This window comes from Protopterus annectens, chromosome 8.part0 (genome assembly GCF_019279795.1).
Source record: "Protopterus annectens isolate FY-2018-M chromosome 8.part0, PAN1.0, whole genome shotgun sequence".
Taxonomy (NCBI): domain Eukaryota; kingdom Metazoa; phylum Chordata; order Ceratodontiformes; family Protopteridae; genus Protopterus; species Protopterus annectens.
The window spans coordinates 625684321-625710097 of NC_056741.1; the positions used below are offsets into that span (position 1 = coordinate 625684321).

General features: G+C 42.2%; 1 protein-coding gene across 1 annotated transcript in view; it reads left to right on the forward strand.

Moving 5' to 3' along the window:
- BCAP31 (B cell receptor associated protein 31) overlaps positions 1 to 25777 on the forward strand; it is a 360261-nt gene that overhangs the window by 43035 nt on the left and 291449 nt on the right. The window contains exon 2 of the mRNA XM_044079292.1: positions 3542 to 3653. Coding sequence (XP_043935227.1) covers positions 3562 to 3653 — 92 coding nt within the window. The 5' untranslated portion in view covers positions 3542 to 3561. The remainder of the gene's footprint in view (positions 1 to 3541; positions 3654 to 25777) is intronic.

The following is a 25777-nucleotide window of genomic DNA, read 5'->3' on the forward strand; positions in this document are numbered from 1 at the left end:
TTTGGCTGCTAAACAGTTTTTTGCTAGATTATGAATCCTAGACTACCTTTGCAGAGTTTATTCCATGCTTTTTTTTTCCTGAGTTTGATTTGCAAATGCTTTTGAGAACAAAGAATCTCCATTTAGTTCTGTGAAGTAGGTTAGCTCTTTTTTTTTTTTTTTTTTCCTTGGCATAAGTATTCTTAGTTCTGCTACCTCTAGTCACTTTATCTGCCCATGGGACTGATACCTTTTAGTGCATTGCCTCTGTGTTGGTAGACAAAACCAGCTTTTACCTGATGGCTTTGGCTCAGTCACTTCTAGTTTTGATTAACTATTTGCCATCTACACTCAGGATTTGGGTGATTTTGGTACTGTGGTTACTGTTGACAGTTTGGTCCTAGTGCAGTGCCTTTTTGCTCAATCCCCAAAACTGTCTGTTAAGGTTCACTGAGAATGGTCAGACAGTGGTGTGGACCTCAAATCTGAGAATTAATTCTTCTTTACATTGGATACCATGACATCCTTTGCTTTGATGCTAATGCAGATTACGTGGGAAATCCACAGTCCCCAGCCTTCCATCCATTTTACAAAAGGACAGCTGGACACAGGATTCTTTACACCATCCTTCCATGGCATCTGCTGCCAAATATCTTCCTCTTTGGTCTTTTCCCTTCACCCAAAGATTTGGAAGAAGGTGAAATGTAAGAGGATTCGGTACAGTCAGTCCATGTCCATTCTGCAGTAGTATCATGACGAAAACCTTTAACAGTTTGTTCATTAACTTTATTTGTAGGAACCAAAGGCAGGCTGGAATTTTCTTGCAGAAATTTTGTTCACAGTTGCACTTGTGTACTGATCTGTCTAGAATACTATGCCCTACACTCTGACCATTCAGATCTCAAAGTTAAGTGATTCTTTTCACATTTTCAAGGCAAATTATGTAGTTAAGGTTTATTACTTCAAAGCTTTTAACTTTATTCATATCTACATAATGGCTTGAAAAAAAATTGGTCTCCATGCTGAAGATGGTTTCTCTTTTTTTTTTTTTTTTTTTTGTTTAAAACAAGACATTTTGTTCAGTTTGCATCCCTAAACAGTGAAGCAAGAGACAAAAATGACTGCATACATTGGACAGACCACTTGACAGGCAGTGTTACCACTGCAGGGATAATCAGCATTTTTCTTTTGCCAAGGGGTTAACAAGGAGTTGCCAGTTGGTGGAAAAGGTTATTGCCACTGTGGGTCATTAGTTGCATTGCAATGCTAGAAGAAGTGCGGTGAAGGATTGTTCTACTCTTGTTGCAGTACATCTCTGTTGTACCTATGCTTCATTATTGGGTATAGGTGAAGATGAACTGTGGTAGGGAGTTTTATTCTTTTAATAAAAATTAAAAATTGAGTACTTTTCTTTGGGGAAGGACACAATTTGTTAGGGTTGCTATTAAAAGCTGTGACATTGTTCCATCACTTAGAGGTACCCCCCCTAATATTTAGGGATAAAGTTACTACGCTAAAGTAGTTGCCCATAAGTTTCCACAGATGACATCTTAAAACATTTGATCTTCGCATACAAAACTGTAAAAATAACTTGACAAAATCTAGGTCTACTACACAGAGCAAAAACTTTTTTTTACTTGGAAGAATCATCCTAGCTAACCTTTATCTTTTTAGCCCTGTTCTCTATTCCTCACCTTTTTTCTCTGCCTCGCCTTTTTCGACTAACATGTAGGTCTTCAACCACAGTTGGAGTAATGCTATAGATTTGCAGCTAACTTGTCACACAAAGCTCATTATGGCTCTGCTTTATGTGCTCTCAGCTGGTTAGAACTCCCATATTAACTGACCCATAAATACTATACAAGCCCTCTACCCTTTCTGTTTCTTCAGTACTTTATCTCTAGTTCCTAAATTACCCTCTGCACTTTCAAGATAAACCTGTTTAAAATCCATAAACACAAGTATGGGACTTAATTTGTACTCGCTGCATATCAAAACTGTAGAACTTTATCCCAAATTTAATTGTAACTAATACATGTATATAGTCTCCATGTATTTAAGTTGTCGCAAAGAATTTCTTACTAACCAATGGATGTGCCTGTGGACCTCACCTGTATGATCTACATTAACAAATTATTTTACGTTCTTACTGTCCTAATCTCTCATCCTACTGTCTATACGTTTCAACACCTGCCCTTTCCCTTCTCTTAGGGTAAATTTGTATTTTTTTTTTTATTTTCCAGAGTAGTAGACTGTACTTCTATTACTTTTGTATATACTGATTTGTCATATTTAGGCATTTGTCTTTTTAATTTTACATTACTAGTGTCTCCTATTGTAACGTATGTTTTTTTTTAAGTACATTTGTGCTAGTGTTTTGTTTGATTTTAATTCCTTCCCGGGCCTTTGCTGGAAATGGCCATTTATTACCCAATTGGACTTTCGCAGTAAACAAATGTCGATAATTTAAATAAGATGGTGCACTTGAGTGAGTTAGTAACTATAACAGTAGATCTCTGAGAATTACAGAAACTAATATTCACTAATTTCACAGTAGTGAATAATTCACTGGAGCTTTTGTGCTAGTATGTAGGTTGTTGGCATTGTTTTCTTAATGGTGATTCCAGCATCTCATTTTGTCTCTCACATTTCACTTTGAGTGTTGGTATCTTATTTTATGAGGTGTACTGTGAAGGCAAAAGTTGCTGACTTGAGTCTGCACCTGTTTCAGTTCTGAAGGTCTGTTGACATGAGACTTGAATAGCCCCATAGAGGAGTCCTGCTGCTCTAGGGCAAAAGTAGTGGTGTTTAGATCCAGACCATTGTGTACATACTCCGTAACAGAACTAATTCCTTCGTGGAGTGCAGCTGTTAGGAGTGCCTTACTCTCCTGTCATCTGAGTAGTTTAGTTTTATTTTCTGTTTGAAATTGTAAATGAGTGTGCGACTTTTTCCAGGATGTTGTAGTAGGAGCTATTAATATTGCAGGAGGACTGATGTAAAATATGCTACAGAGGTAAAAATCTACACAATTGCTGTGCTCACTTATTTACTGTACTAAACTTGAGCTTGTCAGGTAAAGTTGATTTTCTTGTAAACTTCAGTGGGTAATGTCTTTCAGCATTCTCTCATTTTTTTCTTTACTACAGTGACTGAAAGCAAGTATTTGTTTAAAAGGGGCATTACGTTATTAGTGAAAAAGGTGTACCTTCCATTTCAGTTTTTTCTTTAACTGTGCCACCTTGCCGCTTGGAAAGTTGTGATTAACCAGTTGTAAACGTCAAGCTCTGTACCAGTGAATTGTTGTTTGTAACTTGAGAAGTGACTTGTTGCTTGATGTTTTTACCCAAGGGCAGAAATTGATGGGTGAGTAAAGTTAAGATTGTTAGCTGCTGAATTCCTGCTGTATGAAAGTAAGATGGTGGGGCAGATTGATTGCTCAAGTCTGTCAAGGTTATTGATGAGGGGCAAATGATAATGGCTGACTGTATTTCCAGTGTTCTGCTTGATCAAGATTTTAAAGTGGTTTCTTTTGAACTGTCTTCTCTGTCCTCTCTTACAGATTTTTTACTCTGAGCTGAAATGAGCCTTCAGTGGACAGCAGTTGCCACTTTTCTGTACTTTGAAGTATTTGTTGTACTTCTACTTTGCATTCCTTTTATTTCCCCAAAAAGGTAAGTCTGCGGTGTAGCGGTACAAACCCAGCTAGAAATGTAGAGAGTCTTTACTTGTTGGTTGGGACATATGTCTGTGTATGACTTGCTTGGTTTGTTTGCTTGTTTCTGAACTTTGCTTGTCTGATACCGTCTGGTGTATAGTACCAATCTCTTTATTTAGTGATATTTTAATCCTTAATGGTTTGCCAAAATATGTGAAATTGGGAATGGTTGAAAGCTTTGTATCATAAATAGCCAGAAGTATTCCGGCTGATTTCATACAAATGGACATTACTCCTGCAAATGTTGATGGTAAATTGAGCATACAACCACAGGATATCTTCATTCATTACGAATGGGTATCTGTTCCGTCCTTGGAAACGACTCTGCTGTTCTAACAAGCTCGCTGCAGCCAAAAACTCTCCAGCTAAGTGGTATAGATTTTCTAATATTTTTTTAAGGTAATTCTTCTGCTTCTGGGATTTTTCCCGCTAATCTTTCATTAGTCACTTTTTTAGTGACTTTCCCGATTCTTTTCTTGCCAGTCTTTTGGTATTTTTTCATACCATTGGTGGTACAGGCCCCTCACTTATTGATACCATCGCTGGTATTCTTTCCCTTCACCTGTAAGGTACACTTGCCATCTCCTCTGTAATTTAAAAAAAAAAAAAAAAAGTCTTCCTTTCCTGACTGTGTGTATGGGTGGGGGTGTACCTGTTTTTCATCTGTACAGCTATTCTGACAGGGCCTTTCCCATGTTGCTGTTCCTTTTTGTAGACCAGTTGTTTTATAATGGCTGATAAGGGGCAACAGGCTTCAAACAGTATAGCAAGTATGACGGGAAAATGCCTAATTCTGACTGAGATCCTGTGTTTATTGTCTTGTTTCCCCACTTGAAGGTTCAACCCCCATGCAAGCTATGTAAAGGCTTTAGTGCCTGCACTTTGGAAAGAAAAAAGTTAATTTTAAAGGGTCTCTTGAAAACCCCTTTCTCTGAGGCTTTATCTGAGACTGAGGTCTCAACCCCTCCTAAGAAGGAACCTAAGAAGAGAAGTCGGTCTGTGCCATCCTCCCCTCATAATACTGAATCTAAATCTGCTAAGTACCACATGGAACCAAAATCCAAACAACCGAAATTGACTTCTGCATCCACATCTGCACTGGAGACTAAAACTCTGTCCACGGTCCTATCCTTGGCTTTGGAATTGATTTGTCTTCAACACCTTCGGTACCGACCACATCTATGGTATCACAGACTGGTCTCTGCACCAAAAATAGCCTCTCCAATTCAGGTCACTAGCCACCCTCCAACGCAGCCTTCTGGTCCTTTATCCATGGTGCCAAAGGTCGAAACCTTGGATCGGACCCGATATTCCCCCATCTATAGATCCATTTCTGGGGCAACATTTGAGCCCTTTTCTTGAATGGCCTGATCTCCATTGGGGATGTCAGCCTGCCACCAGGAGCCTTACGGAGCTCAATGTAGTGAGCTTCATGGGTCAGCTCCTGGTGCCCAGAGAAATTCCTACTCTGTCTAAATCCTCCCTCCCACTTAGAGTTGAGGAATTTTCTCCACAGACTCCGACATTTCTCCTTCATCCTCCTACAGGTTTTGGAGCCCTATGCCAATGCCTATCCCGGTTCCAGCTTTGGTTCCACTGGTTGAGCCTACCCTATGGTCCTCTACTCAAAGCAGACCCATCCTCTATCATGACTGGTCTGTTGGCACAGTAACCCTTAGTATGGCACTTTTTTTTTTACATTTATTTATTTATTTTTGGACCCTTTTAAGTCTTCCGTTGTCAATGCTCCTGTTGCCACTTCCTCTATTTTTGGCCTAGAGGTGTGTGAAGTACGGAAAGACCCTATCCGCATTGGGCATGTCTTTCCACTCCCCAACGTTCCTACTCTAGGAATCGGAGGAGTGGGAAGATGTGGTTCAGGAAATCCCAGGGTCCTTTCCGCAACACACGTGAGTTTTCTCCCTGGGGCAGAGAGGGTAACTCATCAGGAAGACTCCCCTCCTGAGGCAGAGAGGGTCCACATAATCAGGGAGCCAGAGTTTCTCTGGGCAGCTCGTTCAGCATTCTGAATGTCCTAATTGCTTGCCTCCGGAAGCAGTTGGATGATTTTCTCTGCACCACCTAGCCTGGCATTCCATAACGACAGATTCTTGGGAGCAGATGATGATTACCAGAGGTTATCCCATCCTTTTCCATCTACCAGAGGCCGCAAAGGCAAATCCCCGACATTCCATCCAGGCAACTGGATGCAGCAGCACAAGAAATTCAAAAGCTATTTCTAAAAAGAGACATCCAAACAATTCTGCCAGATGAGATAGAATTCAGATTTTACTCTAGGTTCTTTTTAGTGCCAAAAAAGACAGGGGACTGGAGGCCAATTTTGGATGTCAACATCCTAAACAAGTTAGACAAAATTATGGATGGTCTTGGTTCAGTGTATCCTCCTGTTTCTGGAGAAATTGTATGTGCTTGATTATCAGGTTGCATATCACACACACAAATGGTCAAACGCTCCAGGAGATTTCTCTGCTTCTGGCTGGGAGCCATTCACTACCAATTTAGTGTGCTGCCGTTTTGTAGCAGCTCACTTGAGACTACAAGGATGGAGTGTTTCTGTTTTTAGATTATTGGCTTCTTACCACCCTGTCTGTTGCTTCTAGCCTTGCATTACACTCTACTGCTAGCAAGATCCTTGGGGATCTCAAACAAAGCAAAGTCCAAACTGGTACCTACTCCAAAATCTAGAATTCATAGGTGCAACATTCAACACTGTCTTGCCTGGTTGCCCTCCTGCTTCACAGGCTCCAAAGACTAAGATCTCAACTCCAAGTGATACTATCTCAGGACAAGGTCCCAAGCTCATGCAGTCCAACTACTAGGATCAATGGCAGCAATGATTACTATAGTTTTCTCTAGCAAGACTACACATGAGACTCCTACAATGGCTCCTAGCATCACAGTGGTCTTTTTAACTCTTGTGTCCTTCCCTATCTGCATAACAAACTGCTGCAAACAAGATGACTTGTATTGGTGGATGAAGCCAAAAAAGGAACTATGGAGTCTCCTCTTCTTACCCTCTCAGCCCAAGACTGTAGTGACCATGGACCCATCCCTGATAGGGTGAGGGGAGCACTTTCAGGAAAAGACAGGCTAAGGCACTTGTCCCCCCCCAAAGAGGTCAGTCCACATATCAGTGTCCTAGAACTGAGGGCAGTGCTTTCGGCGTTGCAAGCATTCCAATATGTTCTTCCTTCAGGGATAATTGCTACCCAGTCAGACATGTCAACCAACGGGGGGGGGGGGGCGAACCAAATCCTACCTGGTGTGTTGGGAAACCATGAGAGTCTGGCAATGAGTGATATCTTCCAACCACTTTCTGATAGCAATGCATATTCCCAGGGATTCTAGCTTGATTGCAGACCAGCTGAGTAGATGCATTCTTCTGCCTCACGAGTGGTCCCTCAATCCTGTCATAGCAGCAAAGATCTTCAGCTGCTGGGTCAGCCTTGCTGCGATTTATTCTCATCCCGTACTAGCCACACATGCAGCAGCTTCTTTGCCGTAATATCCCTTCGGGGGGGGTGAAGAGTCCCCAATGGATGCCCTAATGCACAATTGACCCACGGGACTTTTATGCCTTTCCTCCTCTTCCTCTGATCCTGCAATTTCTAAAGGCCTTTTTGGTTGAGAATCAGAGTAATACTCATTGCACCCTATTGGCCCTGGCAAGTTTGGTTCCCCTTCCTTTGGCCTCACTTGGTCCACTGACCGTGGATTCTGGATCCATCTTTGAGATTACTGTCGCACCCTCAAGGGGTTGATCCATCCACACATATAGTGTCTCAACCCGACTGCTTAGTTCCTCCATTTCCAGTAATTGCCAGGCAGAATAATCTATTCTATCCTGTACAAAACATAATTCTGGCTTCCCGTAAGCCATCCACCAGAAAACTTTATCTCAGCAAGTGGAAAAGATTCCTAGTTTGGTCTTGAAAGGACTAGACTCGTTTTCATCTTCATTTAGCTCCGTATTGGACTATTTAACAAATCTCTTGGATTTGGAAGTGGCTGTTTCAAACTTCAGCAGTGTTTTCCAGGACTACTCTTGATATCTCACTATCTCCGTAACCCCCTTTTTGAAAGGGGTCACACACTAGACCACCCTTCAATGAGCCAGTTGAACCTTGGCGTTTGACACTGGTCCTACATACCTTGACTCCTGCTCCCTTTGAGCCTGCTTTCACTTGTGATATGAAGTTTTTATCTTGGAAAACTTTATTCTTGGAAGCAATTACCTCAGCAAGATGAATATCAGAACTACAAGCTTTGTGCATAAAATGCCTTTATATGGCTTTCCATGGAGAAAGCATCACTTCAGACTAATTCATCCTTACTCAAAGTTGTTTCTGATGGGAGTAATCAATCGATCTACCACTCTTCCTCAGGTTTGTTTAATAATGGAGAATATTGTCTGCTTTTGTTGGATGTACATAGACTACTGCGTTTCTGCTTGGACATGACTAAATCACTACGAAAATCTAACAAGTTATTCTTATCCTTAAGACCAAAATTGGGAACCTTTTTCTAAAGTAACTTTAGCTCAATGGCTGAGGGATTGTATTTTTTTTGTCTACCAACAAAACCAAATCCATTTAACAACTAAAATCAAAGCACGCACAACCAGATCAGTTGCTATGACTATTTCTTTCCATTCCAGAGCTTCCATGGATGGTAGTTGTGCAGCAGCCACATGGGCTGCTACTCCTACTTCTGTCACTCATTACAAATTGGATTTGGTCTCCAGGGGAGAGCATCCTTTGTCTCGGTGGCGCTCAGGAATATTCTTCCATAGGGCCTCCCAGGGATTCGAGTAGCTTGGGACTCTGTCCCATTCGCCATGAATGAATCAAGATTAACATCAGGTAAAGTGTTCTTACCATAACATTTCCATCTGTGTTTCTTTATTCATGACATCCCACCGTCCTACCCCTTCCGAAAGGCTCCTGGAGGTTTGGATTTGGCCTTAGCTTCATGATGGCGCATTTGCACAGAAAAAGCCTTCACTTTCCTTTTTTACGGGCAAACTTGATCTGAGGAGATGAAGAGAAGGGCACTATGGGTAAGCTTGACTCGAGTTTTTGGTTGGTGCAAGTTTATTATAACATCTGAGTTGGATTGAACAGATGCCCATTCTCAACAGCACATATGGAATGTTATGGTAAGAACATAAGTTCTTTTTCATTCATAGGTCGCTCCCTACTAGCCAGATGAGGTTTATATGATCATGATGCCATTTTGGTATGTCAGCATCTTAATGCAAGAAGTGGGGACAAACCCCAAAAAATGAGGGACAACACAAGTCTGTAACGTACATTAGTAACCCAAGTATAACAGTATATAGAGTAACATTTTGCATCAAAGTGCATTTGTTAAAGGAGACTAACATTAAGTGACCATAGTCTGTAGTGGTATGGCAGGAAAAAGTTTGAGCACAAACCAAAAACATGAGGCAAAAATCAGGGATAGTCTGTGAAATCGGGAATAGTTTCAGCTTTGCTTGTCTCTCTGTCGCCTCCTCTGTCTCCTCCTCCTCCTCCCCTCCTCTGTCTCCTCCTCCTCTCCTCTGTCTCCTCCTCCTCCTCTCCTCTGTCTCCTCCTCTCCTCTGTCTCCTCTGTCTCCTCCTCCTCTCCTCTGTCTCCTCCTCCTCCTCTCCTCTGTCTCCTCCTCCTCCTCTCCTCTGTCTCCTCCTCCTCCTCCTCCTCTCCTCTGTCTCCTCCTCCTCCTCCTCCTCCTCCTCCTCCTCTCCTCTGTCTCCTCCTCCAATGGCGAGTAAGTTTTATTTCCTTTACTGTTTGACCAGGTAAGCCCACTGTTAACTTTATGGTTGACCTGCGAATACTGGAGGGTAAGTGACACATTCAGTAATATAGTAGGCAAATAAAGGTGGAAGGAATTGAACCCTTTCCCTGGCAAAGAAAGCAGCTCATTAACTGCTCACTGCCGTCCAGGATATTTGATAGATGTGCAGTAGTACTACAGAACCAGACTATATAAAATTAGAAAAGTCTGCAATTTTTCATCCACAGCCACCCCACTCTTATTTAGACTGTAATACTTGATTTATTTAACATTTGTTGACCGGGAAAGTCCGACTAGGTTCCACAGAGCCTGTTTTCAGCGGAGGCCCGGGGAGAAATGCTCCACATGCATGTCTTTGGAATGTGGGAGGAAACAGTACCCGGAGGAAACCCACGGGAACACAGGGAGAACATGCAAACTTAACACAGAAGCCACCCCAGCCGAGAATCTAACTGGAGAACCTCTTGCTGTGAGGTGACTACGTTAACTGCTGCACCACTGCACCACCCATAAATAAAATTGTGGTTATAACAAATCACTGTGAGGTACAAACAAAACACTTAAACAGCTAGTGGATTTCTGTAATATTTTATCATCCTATCAAATTGCCATGGATTCAAAGGACAATCATAAGGCCTTTTTCGGCTACGTTAGGAACCTGGGTGGAAACTCCCAGATATGCTCAGAATTAGTCCAAAATGATACTAAAATCACTGAACCCACAGACATTGCCAACATACTGGCAGACAGGTTCAGTGCAAACTTCACCCCCCCCTCCCCCCCCCCCAAGGAGAGAGAACTATCCCAGCGGAGTGTAGCCTCCCAGACATCTCAAATGCGCAGGTGAAAGCTGCTCTCTCTAAAGCTAAAAACACAGCATCAATGGGACTGGATGGTGTCCCCGGCTGTGTGCTACACGAGCTAAATGAGGAATTAAACCCGCACATAAGGCAGCTGTTTAATCTCAGCCTTACCACAGGATACGTGCCCAAGGAGTGGCGTACGGCAACTGTGGTCCCACTCCACAAAGGCGGTGCCTCTACGGACCCTGGTAATTACCCCATAAGCTTAACAAGTCTAGTCTGCAAAGCTATGGAGAGGATCATAATGGAGCTCATAAACAAAGATATAGGGGACTTGCAGACATTGGACCCGACCCAGTTTGGCTTCGTCAAGGGCAGATCATGCCTTTTGAACTTGGTCGACTTCTTCGAAATGGTCACCAAGGCCATTGATGAGGGAAAGGCAGTCCATACAGCCTACCTTGACCTTGCAAAGGCTTTCGACACAATACCCCACTCGGATATTGTAGAAAAACTTACCAGCTTAAATGTAAACCCATATGTCACAAGATGGGTTGCAAACTGGCTTAAGGACAGAACCCACAGGGTTAGAGTTGCTGGCGCTATGTCAGACTCTAAGCCGGTCACAAGTGGTGTCCCACAGGGCTCGGTCCTTGGCCCCCTATTGTTCGGCATCTACTTCTCAGAAGTACAGGCCAACATGGGAGGACTTTGGCTGACAAAGTTTGCAGACGACTGCAAACTGGGCGCCATAGTGGAAAGTGCATCGGACACGGATATCCTTCAGAAGGGACTCATGGAAACAGATAGCTGGTGCCAGAGCCAACGCAAAAAAATATATAGTCATACCCTTCGGGAAAAACAAGGTAACCCCAAGCTACCATATAGGTGGCAATCCACTAAGCACAGAAGAGGTTATCAGAGACCTGGGGACCCAGGTTGACAGTGGCCTTTCTTTTGACACTCACGTTGCTAAAGTGGTTAGAAAGACCTTCTACATTGCCCACCTGATCATGAAGGGATTCACATCCAGATCTAGTGAGGTCATTGTTCCCCTGTACTCTTCACTTATCAGACCAATGATAGAGTACAATGCCCCATTCGGGAAGTATCTCACCCGACATCTGCAGCAATTGGAGAGACCCCAAAAGTTCCTCCCCAAAAGGATAAAGGGACTCCAAAATCTGTCATATGCTGCCAGATTGAAGAAACTCCAGCTCTATTCAGTCGCATACCATCTGCTCAGAGGTGACATGTGCCTGACATACAAGGCTATGTCCAACCCGGAATTAATGGACATGCTCCACCTCAAGAAAAATCCAAATCCACAACCACTAGAGCAAGCGACTTAAACCTTAGCACGGATATAAATAGGACGTGCTGGAGGGATAGATTTATCACTCAGACTCCCTATGCTGTGGAATAAAATCCCGGTCCATGTGAGGCAGAGCACCTCGCTGTCTCTGTTCAAGAGAAATCTTGACCTGTGGATGGGAGATCATAGGTTTACCCCGGGAATCATCTCTGTCACTGCTGGACAGAGGCACAACAAACTAATGGGCACAGTATTTCATATAAGGGGTGGCGTAAGCCACAAAACTTTGGGCTAGGCTTATAAATGCCTTGGGGCAGATAGCCTAGTATAAACCTATGAATCAGGAACATTTTCAGTTTTGTTTCTGACACTCTGCAGAGAACAATTTTTCCGCTTATTTCATATAGATGCACAGTCCTGTAATACCAGAATGTAAAATAAGTAAGCACCAAGGCAGCGAGTTCTTCTACAGCTAGCTCCCCCCCCCTAAAGTGACCGTAATCCTCAATTCGCCATAAACCACAAACTTTGTGTGATGTGTACCAAAAATAAGGATAAGTCTAACGTTCTGTGATATTAGGGATAGTTTCAGCCTATTCATGTAGCTGCCAGAGAATCCTAACATTTCATACAAATGCACACTAGTCCTGTGAAGCCAGATTTTAAAGTGATGAAACAAGGGTAAGTTACCTTCATCTGCAATTAGCATCCCCCATTTAGTAAAAAAAAAAAGGCACAGACCAAAACATTGGGAACAGTCTGCAAAATCATGGAAGTTTTTATACACAAGCAGTAGTCAAAAACTACTGCAAACTTTAAACTGAACAAGCAAGTTGCTTTCATGTACAGCCAGCCTGCAGTACATAGCTCTCCACCTCATTACTTTCTTGCATAAGTGGTGACATGGGACAAACTTTGAATATTACTGTTCATTTCTAAAGTTCAGAGCACCAGATTTTACATCGGCATTTATTTTCTGAAGACTAAAGTATGAAACTCTATGTAGCATTATTGATCCCAAATCTTCAATTTATCAGCAAACCAAATGTTTTATGAGACTATGCTGCTAAACTCTAGGAGTCTCAACATGAAACTGCACTCACTGGAAGCTGTCCTCACCTTGGAAGATGCAGACATTTGTGCAGTCATGGAGACCTGGTTCAAGTCTGTGGAGATACCAGGTTACACCTCCTTCAACACATTCAGATCTCCGACTGAAGATGTGAAAACTAAAGTAGGCGGTATATCGGTATTCAGTGCGATTCCCTGGAGACAATTCAGGTGCAATTAACTGTTGGTAGGACAATTATTAAAGTTATTGCCAGCTACAGGACCCCCTCCATGAATCGGGACACCCATTCTGCCTATTTGGGATCTACTTGAGTCTGTCGATACATTCAAATGCCATGGTTTTGGGTGACCTGTCCACTGACTGGGTAAATTACTCCTGCTCAAACTCACTTGCCTAAAAGTACCTTGATTTTAACTCCAGTGTCCTGGACCAGCTGGTTGACACCCCCCACAAGGGGTGAAAACATCCTGGATCTGGTGATTACCAACATGGTGTGCCACTGTGAGGTCCTCCCTGGTGAGATCTGACCACATAGTCTCATTCAAAGTAACTATCACCCCTGAACCCCCCCCCCCCCCAGCAGCAACTAAACTAAAACAAACTTTCTCCAAAACAGATTATGCAGTGGTATTAATAGCTTCACTGCACCTCCTGCCTCAGATGGAACTGGCAGCTATGCTGAGCTGTACGCCAATGCTTTATACGAACATCTGTATAGCTACATTGACTCTGCTGTACCTGATGGGACCAAAATAAGCTCCTCAAGGAAGAGCAGACCTATCTGGTGGAGAACTACCTTTAACAGGCTTTACAATAAGAGGAGGAAATTGCTGTCTAAGAGTAAGAGCAAGCCCTCCTAAGCTGGAAATACTCCCTCAGCTTAAACAAGACTTCTTGGAAGTCCTCCAAAGCAAACTACAACTCCAAATTAGCTTCAACAAAGGACAACCACAAGGCATTCTGTAGTTACATCCGTAACCTAAAAGGAAAGGCCCAGATTTGTGCCGAACTGGTAGTAAATGATGCCATATATACTGAGCCTGTGGACATACAGAACTGTGAAAAATTCACTCCCCTGTCCCTGCCACACATACCCCATGACATACCTACCACCTGTCCCCTAATCTGTATTTCTACAGAGCAGGTTGTAAATGCCCTCTATAAGGCCAAAAACATAGCATCTATGGAACCTGATAACATCCCAGGCTGCGTTCTACAAGGGCTCCAACATAAACTGGCAACATGATTGGGTACTCCTAAGCAACACCATGAGTACTCTTTTTTTCAGTCATAATTTAAGCTCTGGCTTCATACCAGCTGAATGGAAAATGGCCACAGTTATTCCCTTGCACAAAGGTGGTGCTTCTGACCCTGGGAACTATAGACATATTAGCCTGACTAGCCTTATCTGCAAGGCCATGGAACAAATCACGTACCTTACAAGCAAAGATGTAGGTAATCTCCAAACACTTGACCCTACTCTGTTTGGATTTGTCAAAGGGAGATCATGCCTGTTAAACCTGGTGGACCTCTTTGAGACTGTCTCCAAAGCCCTGGACAAAGGGAAATCTGTGCATATAGCCTACCTGAACTTGGCCAAGGTGTTGGACAGTACCCCCCCCCTCTAGCATTGACAAACTCTGCCATCTAGGCATAGAATCTTATATCATTAGATGGGTCGATAACTGGCTCACTGATAGAACTCCTTTAGCCAAAATAGGGGAATCCACCTGCAAACCAGTGGTGTTCCACAGAGATCAGTCATGGAACCTCTGTTTGAAATCTATTTCTCTAAAGTACAAGAAAATAAATTGAGGTCTGTGGCTGAAAAGGTTTGCTGGTAACTACAGATTGGGAGCAGTCATAGAATCTCCAGATGTCAACATTCTACAAAGAGGGTATTGCAGACAAATGATTTGTGCCAAAGTCATGGCCTTAAACTCTATGCAAAAAATGTATGGTTATTCCTTTCAGTAAAAGCGATGTTCCTGCTAATTACCACATCAGTAGCAGCACCCTAAGTACGCACTCACTGGTGAGAAACCTGGGCACACAGGTTGACTGCAACCTTTTTGACCATGTCTCCACAGTGGTAAGAAGGGCATTCTGTATTGCTCCTCTTGCCTCCATAAAAAAGTGAATAAACCTCCCTGTACTCCACTCCCCCTTTTGGTGTGTACATTTCTAAGCACCTGCAGCAATTGGAGAAACCACAAAGGTTCCACACAAGGAAAATTCAAGGTCGTCCGCATCTGTCCTATGGAGATTGTCTGAAATCACGGTCACTTTTTATTCCATTTCATACAGACTACCCAGACGTAATCTCTGCCTTGCATACAAGGCAGTCTCTGACCCTGCTTTTATTGGCAATCTTGTCTATCAGTAAGTAAAGTGGTACATGTGTTACTCGCTCTGTTTCTCAGTTTAGGACAGTTGAGAGCTATACTGCAGTCCCTCCCCCCGACTAGTTATCAGTATTGTATATAGATACCTGCCAAGATGTTTTAAAAAAAAAAAATCATGCAATTGTAACCATTTCTAGTTGACTCTTACACTATTTAATGTGTCTGCTTTCTGCTTGTTTGCCCAGTGAATCGCAAGAAGCCCATGAGCAGAAAGTTGTTTGCTTAAATAAGTAGTCATGGCAATCCACTGCACAGCACTAAGTAAAGTAGCAGCCTGTGCTGCACATGCACACTTGGTAGACACTACAAGTATATGTGTGAAGTACTTGGCAGTGCCTATCATTTAGCAAGAAAACAGAAAAAAAAAAGCTGTGGCAAATGAAGTTTGTGATTGTTATGATCTTCATATTTATCACTGCTCCCAGTAGTGTTAGCTATATGGGTTGCATTTTGCCGAGGATATAACAGCCAGTCAGCTGCTAGAGCTTCAGGGCACCTTCCATGTCCCCAAGCTGTCAGGTAGCTCTAGCTGATGTGACTAAAAGACAAGATGGGGCACAAAGCCTTTCAGAGCTTTACTGAGGCTTTTGAGGATCATCTGTTGGCTTGTGCTTTTCTTGGATGGAGAGATAATTTCCCTTATTTTGGAAAAAAACTAGCATATTCTTAAATGCTGTTAATGTTATATTACTTTACTCTTCAGGAAAGTGTTTTTTTTTTTTTTTTTTTTTTTTAAGCTAAGAGTGTCTCGAGGTTGTAATGTTCCTTTTTAAAAGGAGCACTTTGTCCGTTTAAAAGTAGTGTAAACTGTCAACTTTGTGGCAAAATTGTAGGGAAACCATAGTGTTTCAAAGTTTTTTTTTACTGTGATATTTTTTGTCAAATATAACTTTTGTGGACCAGTAGCTTGCTGGCATATGTTGCTAGTCTTCCTTGGGAAAGAGGCAGTTTTCGTCTTTACCATTGAACGCACTACTGGTCCCACAGCCAGTCAACCTTTCAGACACTAAAAAAACGTTAGCAGGTTATGGGGGCAAAGGCTGTTTATCAGTTTGTTTCCACCACAGGCGGATGACCATTGTAGCCATTTGTTGTACCCCAGACCCTGATGTTTTACCCTGGATTCATCTGGTGTGGCACTTACAACCACTATGGACTGAGGGCTAGCCACATACTGTACAGCTGTTGAGTGCCCTCAGTGGTCTGGGAAGGGGAACTGACTAGAAATTTCCCTGTTTTGTCAGAATACTGTGCCAATATCTGTGGAAGCAGCTGCTGTTCAGTAACACTATTGGCCCAATTTTGTGTGTCAAAAAGGAACCGAACACAAAGTACACATCTACTGAAACTTCTTTGTATAGAAGTAGTTTACTGGGAGTAGTTTGGGATTCAGTTTGAGGTACTGATCTTCTGTAGAGTAGTTTCTGATTAAAAGAAAGGGGGATTCCTATCTCCAAGAAGTTCAGGATTCTGAATTCAAACAGGAAGATGCAGGAACAGATTCAGGGTTTTGTCCTCTGATTTCTGATTCAGACACTTCAGGAGAGCTCCATTTCTGACTTCCTGTGGGTTCCCAGTGTTTTCAGTGGGTGTAAGTATTTTCTGAGGGACTGGGAAATGTACGAGTTGTTACAGAAAGATTTTCCATAACTTGCACCTATTCCTCATGTCTGCTTTAAAGGATATGTCTTACTGCCTGTAATTTTCCTGAAAATCAGCCATACCTGCCCAAGCAGGTATAACCTTAGTTGATTCCACTGCTGCTAAACAGTTAATTCTAATCTTGCTCTTTCTAATAAGAATAGGAATATTGATAGGTATGGAAAAAAGTGTGTACTTCTATTACGATTTTCAGAATTTTGAATTGTCAGGCTTGTGTATTAGTTTCGTCCTAATTATGAAAGTATACAGATTGTCTACAGTTACATCTTGTGAAGAAAAACCTGCTCTAAATAACTAATTTTGCTCCTTCCATTACATAGGTCACTACCCATTGTTTGCAGTTTGTATGACTCTGGTACTTCCAAGGCCATGGCCATTGGTGCTAACATTTTTAAGGCAGTTTGCTTAACTGCAGTCTCGGAACTTCCCAGGTGTAAAAAATGAAATTTTAAATTCTTTCTGGAATAGAAATTTAATGCCTGGCCCCTGTGCTGCAGATGTGATCAGAAAGTGTAATGAAAGGGATGAGCTGGTCCAGGAAATCGGAAGATTTTTCATCTCTCCTATTGCTAATTGTCAAAGGAATTTCCTTTTTCCTCATGTTTTGTGTCTTTGTGGGGGGCTCAACTGAACTTGGGTAAACTGACCTTTTTTTAAGAAGAAATGGCAAGGGGGTTCCAAAATCTCTTATCAAAACCAAGGGCAGTCTAAAAAGTCTGACTTCAAGAGACCTTGTGACCTCTTCCCCATCCACCCTTGTCCTTTTCTGTTCCAGTAGGTCTGAATCTCCATTTTTCTGTTTAGCATCAGATGTACGTTTCAGACAAATGGGTTCTTAAAATCGATCAAGGTTACAGATGGCAGTGGGAGGAATTTCCTTCTTTCTAGGGTGTCATTCCTCATTCTGCAGATCAGACTACCCCCTCAAAACCTGTTCATCACATGCTGTCTCACTGAGTGATAGAACTAGTTCCTCTTTCCTATGTTTTATTCAAGGATGTTCAAATTGCCAAAAAAGAAAATGCTTGTATACAAGTTTTTGATCGATCTTTCCCAAACCCGTTTGTGGTAATGCCCAAATTCAAAATGTTGCATTTTCATAACGTGGAAACTTGGAAGAGGTAACACTAGACTTAAAAGATGTTTATCTCATTAATATTCATCCAAACTTCATGTTAATGTCAGACACACAACGTTATCAGTTCTGTGCCTTAACGTTTGGACTATCCACTGCACCAGGAGTGTTCACTAAGTGTCTAACTTAGTGTATAAGGTATTTTTCCATATTTAAATGACTTGCAGAGTTTCTTCCAATGTGTCGAATCTCATTCAGGTGAGAAATCCCTTGCACAAACTGGGATTCCAAGACAACACAGGACTGTATCCTGGGATGTTAAGTAGACACCTCAGTGAGAAGCTTTTTCTTGCACAGGAATAAATAGATCTTTAGATCTATTTTTAAGGTTTTCCACTCGGGCTTTGTTCACTGCGGGGGGAGTACCTCAGGATTTTTAGGGTGCATGGCATATGATTCTCATGATACCCCCAGCAAGACTCTGTGTGAGAAAGATACAGTGGTATCTAAAATCTCTCTGGTCTCTGCATCAACATCCCTCATATTTTCATATCTCAATGCTGGGGTTTCTCAGAAGAGAAATCCTTTTGGCGGGGATATATCCTTACATCCAGGTCTCCCCTTCTCCCTCCCTGCACCAAAGCAGTCACTACAGACTCTTCAGAATTTGTTTGGGGAGCGGTTTCATGAGGGATAAAAGTGCAGAAGGTGTGGAACACCATGGACAGATACAAGCACATAAATGTTAAGGAGGTGCTTGCCCTGATCAAGGCACCCTCTGAACTGTCTTTGGTCCCTGGGACCTCCTTAAGTGGTTACAGACAGTGCCACAGTCATCAACAGTACCCTCTGCAGACTAGCCATGTTAAATTGGGATATAGCTTCCCAACACAGTCTCACTATACAGGCATCCTACAGTCCATCAAAGCAACATGGTGTGGTAGACGAGCTGAGCAGGGGAGACCCTCACTGGATTATTTCTACTACATTCTCCACTAAACAAAAATACTTCTACAATTCTCAACTTTTCTTTCCACCTAGATCCTATTTCTGTTCACTTTATAAGCTAATTAACTTTGAACTAAGTTTGTGACTACTCTGTAGCTATGACTACTCCAGTGTTATGTATGACTAATGTGTGTTTCCTAATTTATACTTTGGGACCTTTCTCCCCAGGCCACCTACCAGCAGATTAATTTCAGCTATTTAGCATCCTATTAGGCTTATGTTGTAAAGATTCATTTATATGCTGAGACTATTTAACTACTATTACTCCAAATCTACATGTATCCACTGTTGCAGAATGTGTGCATGCCAAAATCGTATCTCATGTATGCTGTTTGAGACTACTGCATAACTATGATTACTCTAAACCTGTATGTAACAAATATGAAACTGAATGTCATGATTGTCAAAATGCGTTTCTGGAGCTTTTCTCCCCGGGCTTCTGCTGAAAAAGGGCAGTCAGCCCAGTCGGATTCCCCCGGTCAGCAAATGTAAAATAAAATAGATTGGGGGTGTCTTAAAGATATGATCCATCTGTGGGGAGTTCATCAATAGACCTCTTTGCCTCCTGTCTGAGAAATCAGCTGGCAAAATTCTGTTTTGGGACTCTATGCAAGAAGGCCTGGAAGACTGATAATTTTCTCCTTTTGACAGGAATGTTCCTGTATGCTTTTCCACCATTTCCAGTAATATCCACGGTACTTCAAAGATTCAGAAGGAATCACCCAAGATCTAGTGGTGACTCCTTTCTTTCCTGGGCAACCATGGTTTTCCCTTTTGGAAATGGCCAGGGGCAATTACCGCAAGCTTCCTTAGACTGGAGCTACTCACACAAGACCATGGGTATTTGATACACCACAACATCAATCCCTTTTCAGTTGACTGCCTGGATGATTGGGTTTTTAATTCCTTGTTGGGCACCTGTGTTCTGAGGATATGCAGCAGGTACTAAAGGAAGCAGAAAGGCTGCTACTGGAAAGTCCTATACTGGCAAATGTAAAAGTTGTTTAGTGTCAACAGCATGACCAGCATCATTCAGGTGTAGTTCTTTTTCTCTGGTTTTACACAATTTGTGTGAGTTGCAATCCTATGGCCTTTCTTACTCTTATCAAGGCTAATTTATTGGCCATTTTCGTATGTCTGCTCATGGAACCCCCTCTTTCAATGCAATCTTTTGTCAAAATGTTCTTGAAAGGGGTTTTCCATAAGAGACCAACTAGAAAACTGTTCTCCCCCTGATTTTTAGTTTTGTGTTGGAGAAGCTAACACTTTCTCCATTTTGCACCAACTAATTTGTCTGACTTTTTAGGTTCTTAGCATGGAAGACAGTTTAATCGTTCTGACATTGGCAAGAAAGGTATCAGAGTTGCAAGCTATTGTGGTAATTTTGTTTTCCACAGGGGCAGGGTTTCTTGAGAGCTAGTCCTCCTCAAATGCTTAGTTGTATCAGAGTTTACTTTAAGCCAAACTATACATCTCCCTGTTTTCATTCCTGAGCCTAAAAAGGATTGAGAGAGGATACTCCATACATTGGATGTCCAAAGATAAATCCGTCACTATCTTGACAGAACTAAATTTTTCACATCTCTGCATCAATTGTTCATTTATTTAGAAGATAAGGGTCAATCTGTGTCAAAACAAAATGGTTGTTTAAGGCTGCTACCTTTTTATACTGACCATAACAAATCTCTTCCAGGCAGGGTCTAGGCCCTCTCTACCAGGACCATGGCTTCATATGTGGCTTTTTGAAAAAGATTGGATTCCAGAAGTTTTTCTGAAACAGCTTCTTGGTTCTCTGTACATACTTTTTACAAAGCACTAGAAGCTTGATTCCTTCTCTATATGGCTTTGCTTGGACCATTCTTCAGGGGCTCGTATACCCTTCGTCCACCTCCCAAATGTAGTTGCCTATGGCATATTTACCCATTTAGCTAAATATGCTGCAGCAGTGATCATTTGAACATAATCTGTTATGGCAAGTTCAGCTTACACAACTGTACTTCGTTCTTCATGTTGATCACTGCTGCAGTAGCCATTCCCTCCATCCCACTTGTTTGTTGGTATTTTTTGTAATGCCAGGGTGTAGACATGTGTTTTTGTTCCTAGCATTGTCCTTTCAGGTGTCCGCTTCCCTGCGTCTGCTGGCAGGAAAGCTCTGAAAAGCTTTGTGCCCAAACTTGTCTTTTAGTCAGTTCATTTCGAGCTGCTTGACAGTTTGGGCATGTGGAAGGTGCCCTGAAGATTTGGAAATTGGCTTGCTGTTGTATCCTTGGCAGGGTGTAGCCCATGTAGCTATGGCTACTGCAGCAGTGATCCTTCAAACATTTACGGTTAGTGTACGTAACTTGCACAACTGTACGTTAACAGTGCTGAACATAAGCTTAAAAACTGTTCCTGGCTTTGGGCCCCAAATTACCAGTAGTTTCACCCATGTTATCTGCCACTGAACATTACCTGTCTACCCATTTCAGTAGTGACTGGACCTACTTCATACTAATCACAACTTTACCATACATTCTGCATTAAGTGAAACATTACCCGTCAGTCTTATGAAAGCACTTCCCCAGCTCTGAGCTGATTTGCTGATTTTCTTCCCTTCACCCAATGGCATGTGGTACTTAAAAGTGCTAAGCAGCAGTTTCACACTGTCTGACCATTTTCTGTCTCTGTGCTGCTTAAACTTATAAAAACTTGCATGTTCTGTGTTTTCATGCCACTGAATGTTGACTGTGAGTGATAGCAGTGACAACACCATTGCAGAATATGGTAACTGCATCCACAAATGTAAATAGAAGCACTTGTGAATGAAGAGAGATGCTTGCATTACTATTGATGCATCTTAATGCCATCTCTGTGACCATCACCAAGGGATACACTGCATTTATTTGGGTCATGATTTCAGTTTTAAAATAGTTTTTAAAATACCTTTAAAATGTTGAAGTACTGAGAAGGGTGAGGTGTAACATGGAATTTAAATTGGCATGTGCTATAATGCACATGCAGATGTTTGTAAGTCACTTCAGTGATACTGAGCTTACTGTTAACTGAAGTAACAAACTGCACAAAAATAAACTGAAAGTTGCAGTCATAACCCCCCCCCCCCAAAAAAAAAAAAAAAAAACTGACTCTACAAATGCAAACAAAACCACAATCAAATTCAAGTATTTAAAGGAGTAAATATAAAAATGCTTAAATCTGATGTCAGCCTTCACTTATTCCTTGTCTGTGGGTTTGGCTCCATATTTCAGAACGGACACTGCCATTATTCCAGCTCACACCTTGCAAAAACTCAAGCTCAGCTTTGCTAATGCTCCTCTCAGGATCATCTCCAATCTCGTTTGCTGCTTTTAGTGCCAGATGCGTTTTTCATGTTGGCTCTTGAGTGAAGTCCTTTCTTAACTTTGTTTTTCTTTCAAAGCATTTATTAGTTAGTTCACTATCTCTTTCGCTTACTGTGCTCCTCATGGCTCCTTCCTTAACACTTTTTTTTTTTTTTTTTTTTTATTCTTCCACTACCATGGTTAGTAGTCCCTCCTCCTTTCTCTTTACTCTTTCTACCTCAGCGGTAAACCTTGCATACCATTGTTAGTACGTTTTACCTACTCTTACTATTTACCTTTACAGTAAACCTTCAATACCATTGTAAGGACATTCTTCTGACTAAAGTCTTAAACTTATCTTTTGTTGGGTCGGGTGTGTCAGTGTCTCCTTAGTTATGGCAGACAAGGCTGGGGTGATTCTGGCTTCAAAAGATGCCAGAAGTGTGAGAGGAAATTGCCAAAGTCAGACTCTGTGTCTACTGTTTGGGCCCTGTGCACCTTCAAGAAGACTCTGTCACTGCTTCAGTCATCAGGCCCTTGTGGAAAGAAAATAAGTTCATCATAAAGGGTCTGATTTCGCCATATCTGCTTCTTCTAAATTTAGATCTAGATCTGATATTGGCTCCCCTTCCTTCTCAGTAAACATGAAGGATCAAAGAGGAACCAGTATGATGATCATAGTGTTTCACTGCTGCAGTCATTACACTTGGGTTATTATGCTGTCAGGCGGTCCCGCAGTCGGCCAGAGTTCCAAAGTTGGTCCGGCGTCGGTTGCTGTTGCTTCTTCCCTGATGTCAGTGCACCAGGGGAATAAAAGATGCAGCCGACGCCATTTTCTTCACTCTTTCTTGCCGTGCGGTGCCCAAAACAAAAGCAGATCGCAAGTCCTGCTTGGCCGACTGGAGATTTTCGAATTTGAATTTCAGAACTGAAGTCTTCTATAAAGCGAAGTACCCCATTGGGGAAACTTTCTTGCCTCAGACCGATGTCAGTAAAAGTTAATAATTGCATTTCTTGTTTGAAGCAAATACCTCAAAGATTTTCATTCCTACTAGTTGTTGGTTTTGTGCTAGATTTAACAAGAGCACTATTAAACGTCTGATTTTGCTCTCCATTATTTTGGCCAAAGGTTCGATTTATACCATGCCGTCGAAACAACCGACTGGAATGCACAAAACTCAAAGATAAGGACAGACATCAGAGGTCCAAAACTGACTATGAAGCCTCTTCTAGGCCAATCACCGGTTCTCAGTGAGGCACTTTCGCAGCCCCTGACACCTGCTACCTCAGAGCCACAGGCCGCCTCAGACTCTCACGTGGAGATTGCTAGGCCTCTGGAAACTCAAGGTATTGGGCCTACAGAAATTAACCCCTCAGTTGGGTTCGGAGCCGCTGAGCAGGCATTTGCTTCTGAGGGTGTTTTCAGACCTTCACAGCTTGCCATCAAAACTGTCTAAAACTCCATTAAAGGCAAAGAAACAAGTACAACCTTCACCAGGACAGGCCTCCATGCCTAAATAAACAGATGCTCAGAATGTCTGAAGACCTAATTACTCTGATCAGGGGTTCCCATCCCCCTCCTGATAAAAAGGCCTAGGCAGTATACAGACTATGATTTCTCTGACCAGGTTTCCATTTCTTCTGATTCCTCTTCAGACCAGGGATACTCTTTACCCCCCTATGAGGACTCTGATGTTGAAGAATCAATCCCTTCAGCCTCTCCTCCTGAGAATTACTCTTTTGGGGAAACTTTACATACCATGAAGGGAGCATTTCCATTGTGAGAGCCAGAATTCTTCAGAATCCAAGAAAAGGCTCTGATTTTCTTTTATTGCCTCAGCACAAGCCCCTTGCTAGTCTGCCTGTGTTAGATATTGTGGATGATGTGTTCTCTGAATCCAGTTTAACCCCTGACTCTCTTCCCCCAGCTCCAGTCAAGCCAGATGGGTATTAAGAGTCCCTGACTGACTCAAATTTCTTTATAAAAAACCCTGCTGCTGACCCAGAAACTATTTCCCAGGGTCCCAAAGGGACTTCCACTGCTAAAAGCCCATTTTCCTCCGACAGGGATTCTAGAGCTTTAGATAGATGGGGGAGGAAAGTTTACACTTCTGCAACTTTAGCAGTAAGGGCTTTAAATTGCCAGTTCCACATGCTTAAATACCAACAATATTTAATGTCTTTTAAAACAGAAAATGCTTACAAGTTCAGAAAGTCCTGATTATAAGGAGATGCAGGATTTGTTGCATGCAGTTGAACAAGTGGGAAAACATGCTCTGTAATGTGGTTTTGATTCATTAGAGGCTTTTTGTAGAGCTGCAGTTACAGGATCTGTGATTCGAAGGCATGCTTTGTTAAAAGAACAAGGTCTACCTGATCATGTTAAGGCAAAATTATTGGATTCTCCTTTACAGCAGGATATCTTGTTTGATGTTGAGGCAGAAGAGGTATTAAAGAAAATGGAGGATAAGGCAAAATCTATGCAAAAGGTGAAGGATTTCTTAGGTACAGCCACCTCGATTTAGCAGAAATTGGCCTTCTAAAAATTGGTCCTTTCCAGTGTCAGACCACAGATACAGATGCCCAAGAGGCAGATCTCAGCCCCAAGGCTCTTACAGACCACGACAGTGGGGGTTTCTACCCCAAACGGAGGTGAAGACAAATCACAGCCTTATAGAAAACAGTCCCAATGACTTCCCACTTCAAATGCTTCCAATTTTGGCAGCTCCCTTAGGGGGAAAACTATATGCCAATTTTGTGAAAAACATGCTAATCACCCAAGACAAAGGGGTTCTGAATATTGTGTCTCAAGGTTGCAGGTTCCACTTTCACACTCTACCAAGGCCAAAAGGAATGCCAGACCTGCCACAATCAATGGGCAGAGGCACAAAAACAAATTACACCCCTCGTGGACATGAGAGCTATTCAAAAAGTGCCACAACAGGGACAAGGATTTTACTGGAGACTTTTCTTGGTCCCCAGAAAGGTCCAGTATGGGTCTCCAGGCTTTGTCCTATCTACTCTAAATACTTACCTGGAGGTTCCAAAATTCAAAATGTTGACACTACAACTTCTTCCCATGCTGGGCAAGAAGGCTTGGCTTGTTACTTTGGACTTCAAAGAGGCATACCTGCATGTCCCAATCAGACAAAATTGCAGAAGATACCTCAGATTCATAGCTGGCACAATGCATTACCGATTCTCTGCACTGCACTTTGGCTTATCTACTGCGCCCAGGGTCTTCACAAAATGCCTGGCACCAGTAATTGCATTTTGCAGACAAAAAGGAATTAAAATGTATCCCTACTTGGACGACTGTCTTATTCAAGCAGAGAGCAAGGACATTCTTCTAAAGCATCTGGCATTTTTAAAAAGACTGCTAATTTGCCTAGGGTACACAGTAAATGAAAAAAGTCAAAACTAGTGCCCTCACGAGATAATATTCCTGGGTGCCAGCTTGAATAAAACGGCCCAGATGGCTTCTCACGCCAGACAAGCAAATACAACTGACTCAGTACTTTCAAGTGATGGCAACAAAAACCCAACTTCCTGCAAGAAATTCTGCAGGCCTTTGGGTTCATGGTGTCCTGCATACTACTAAT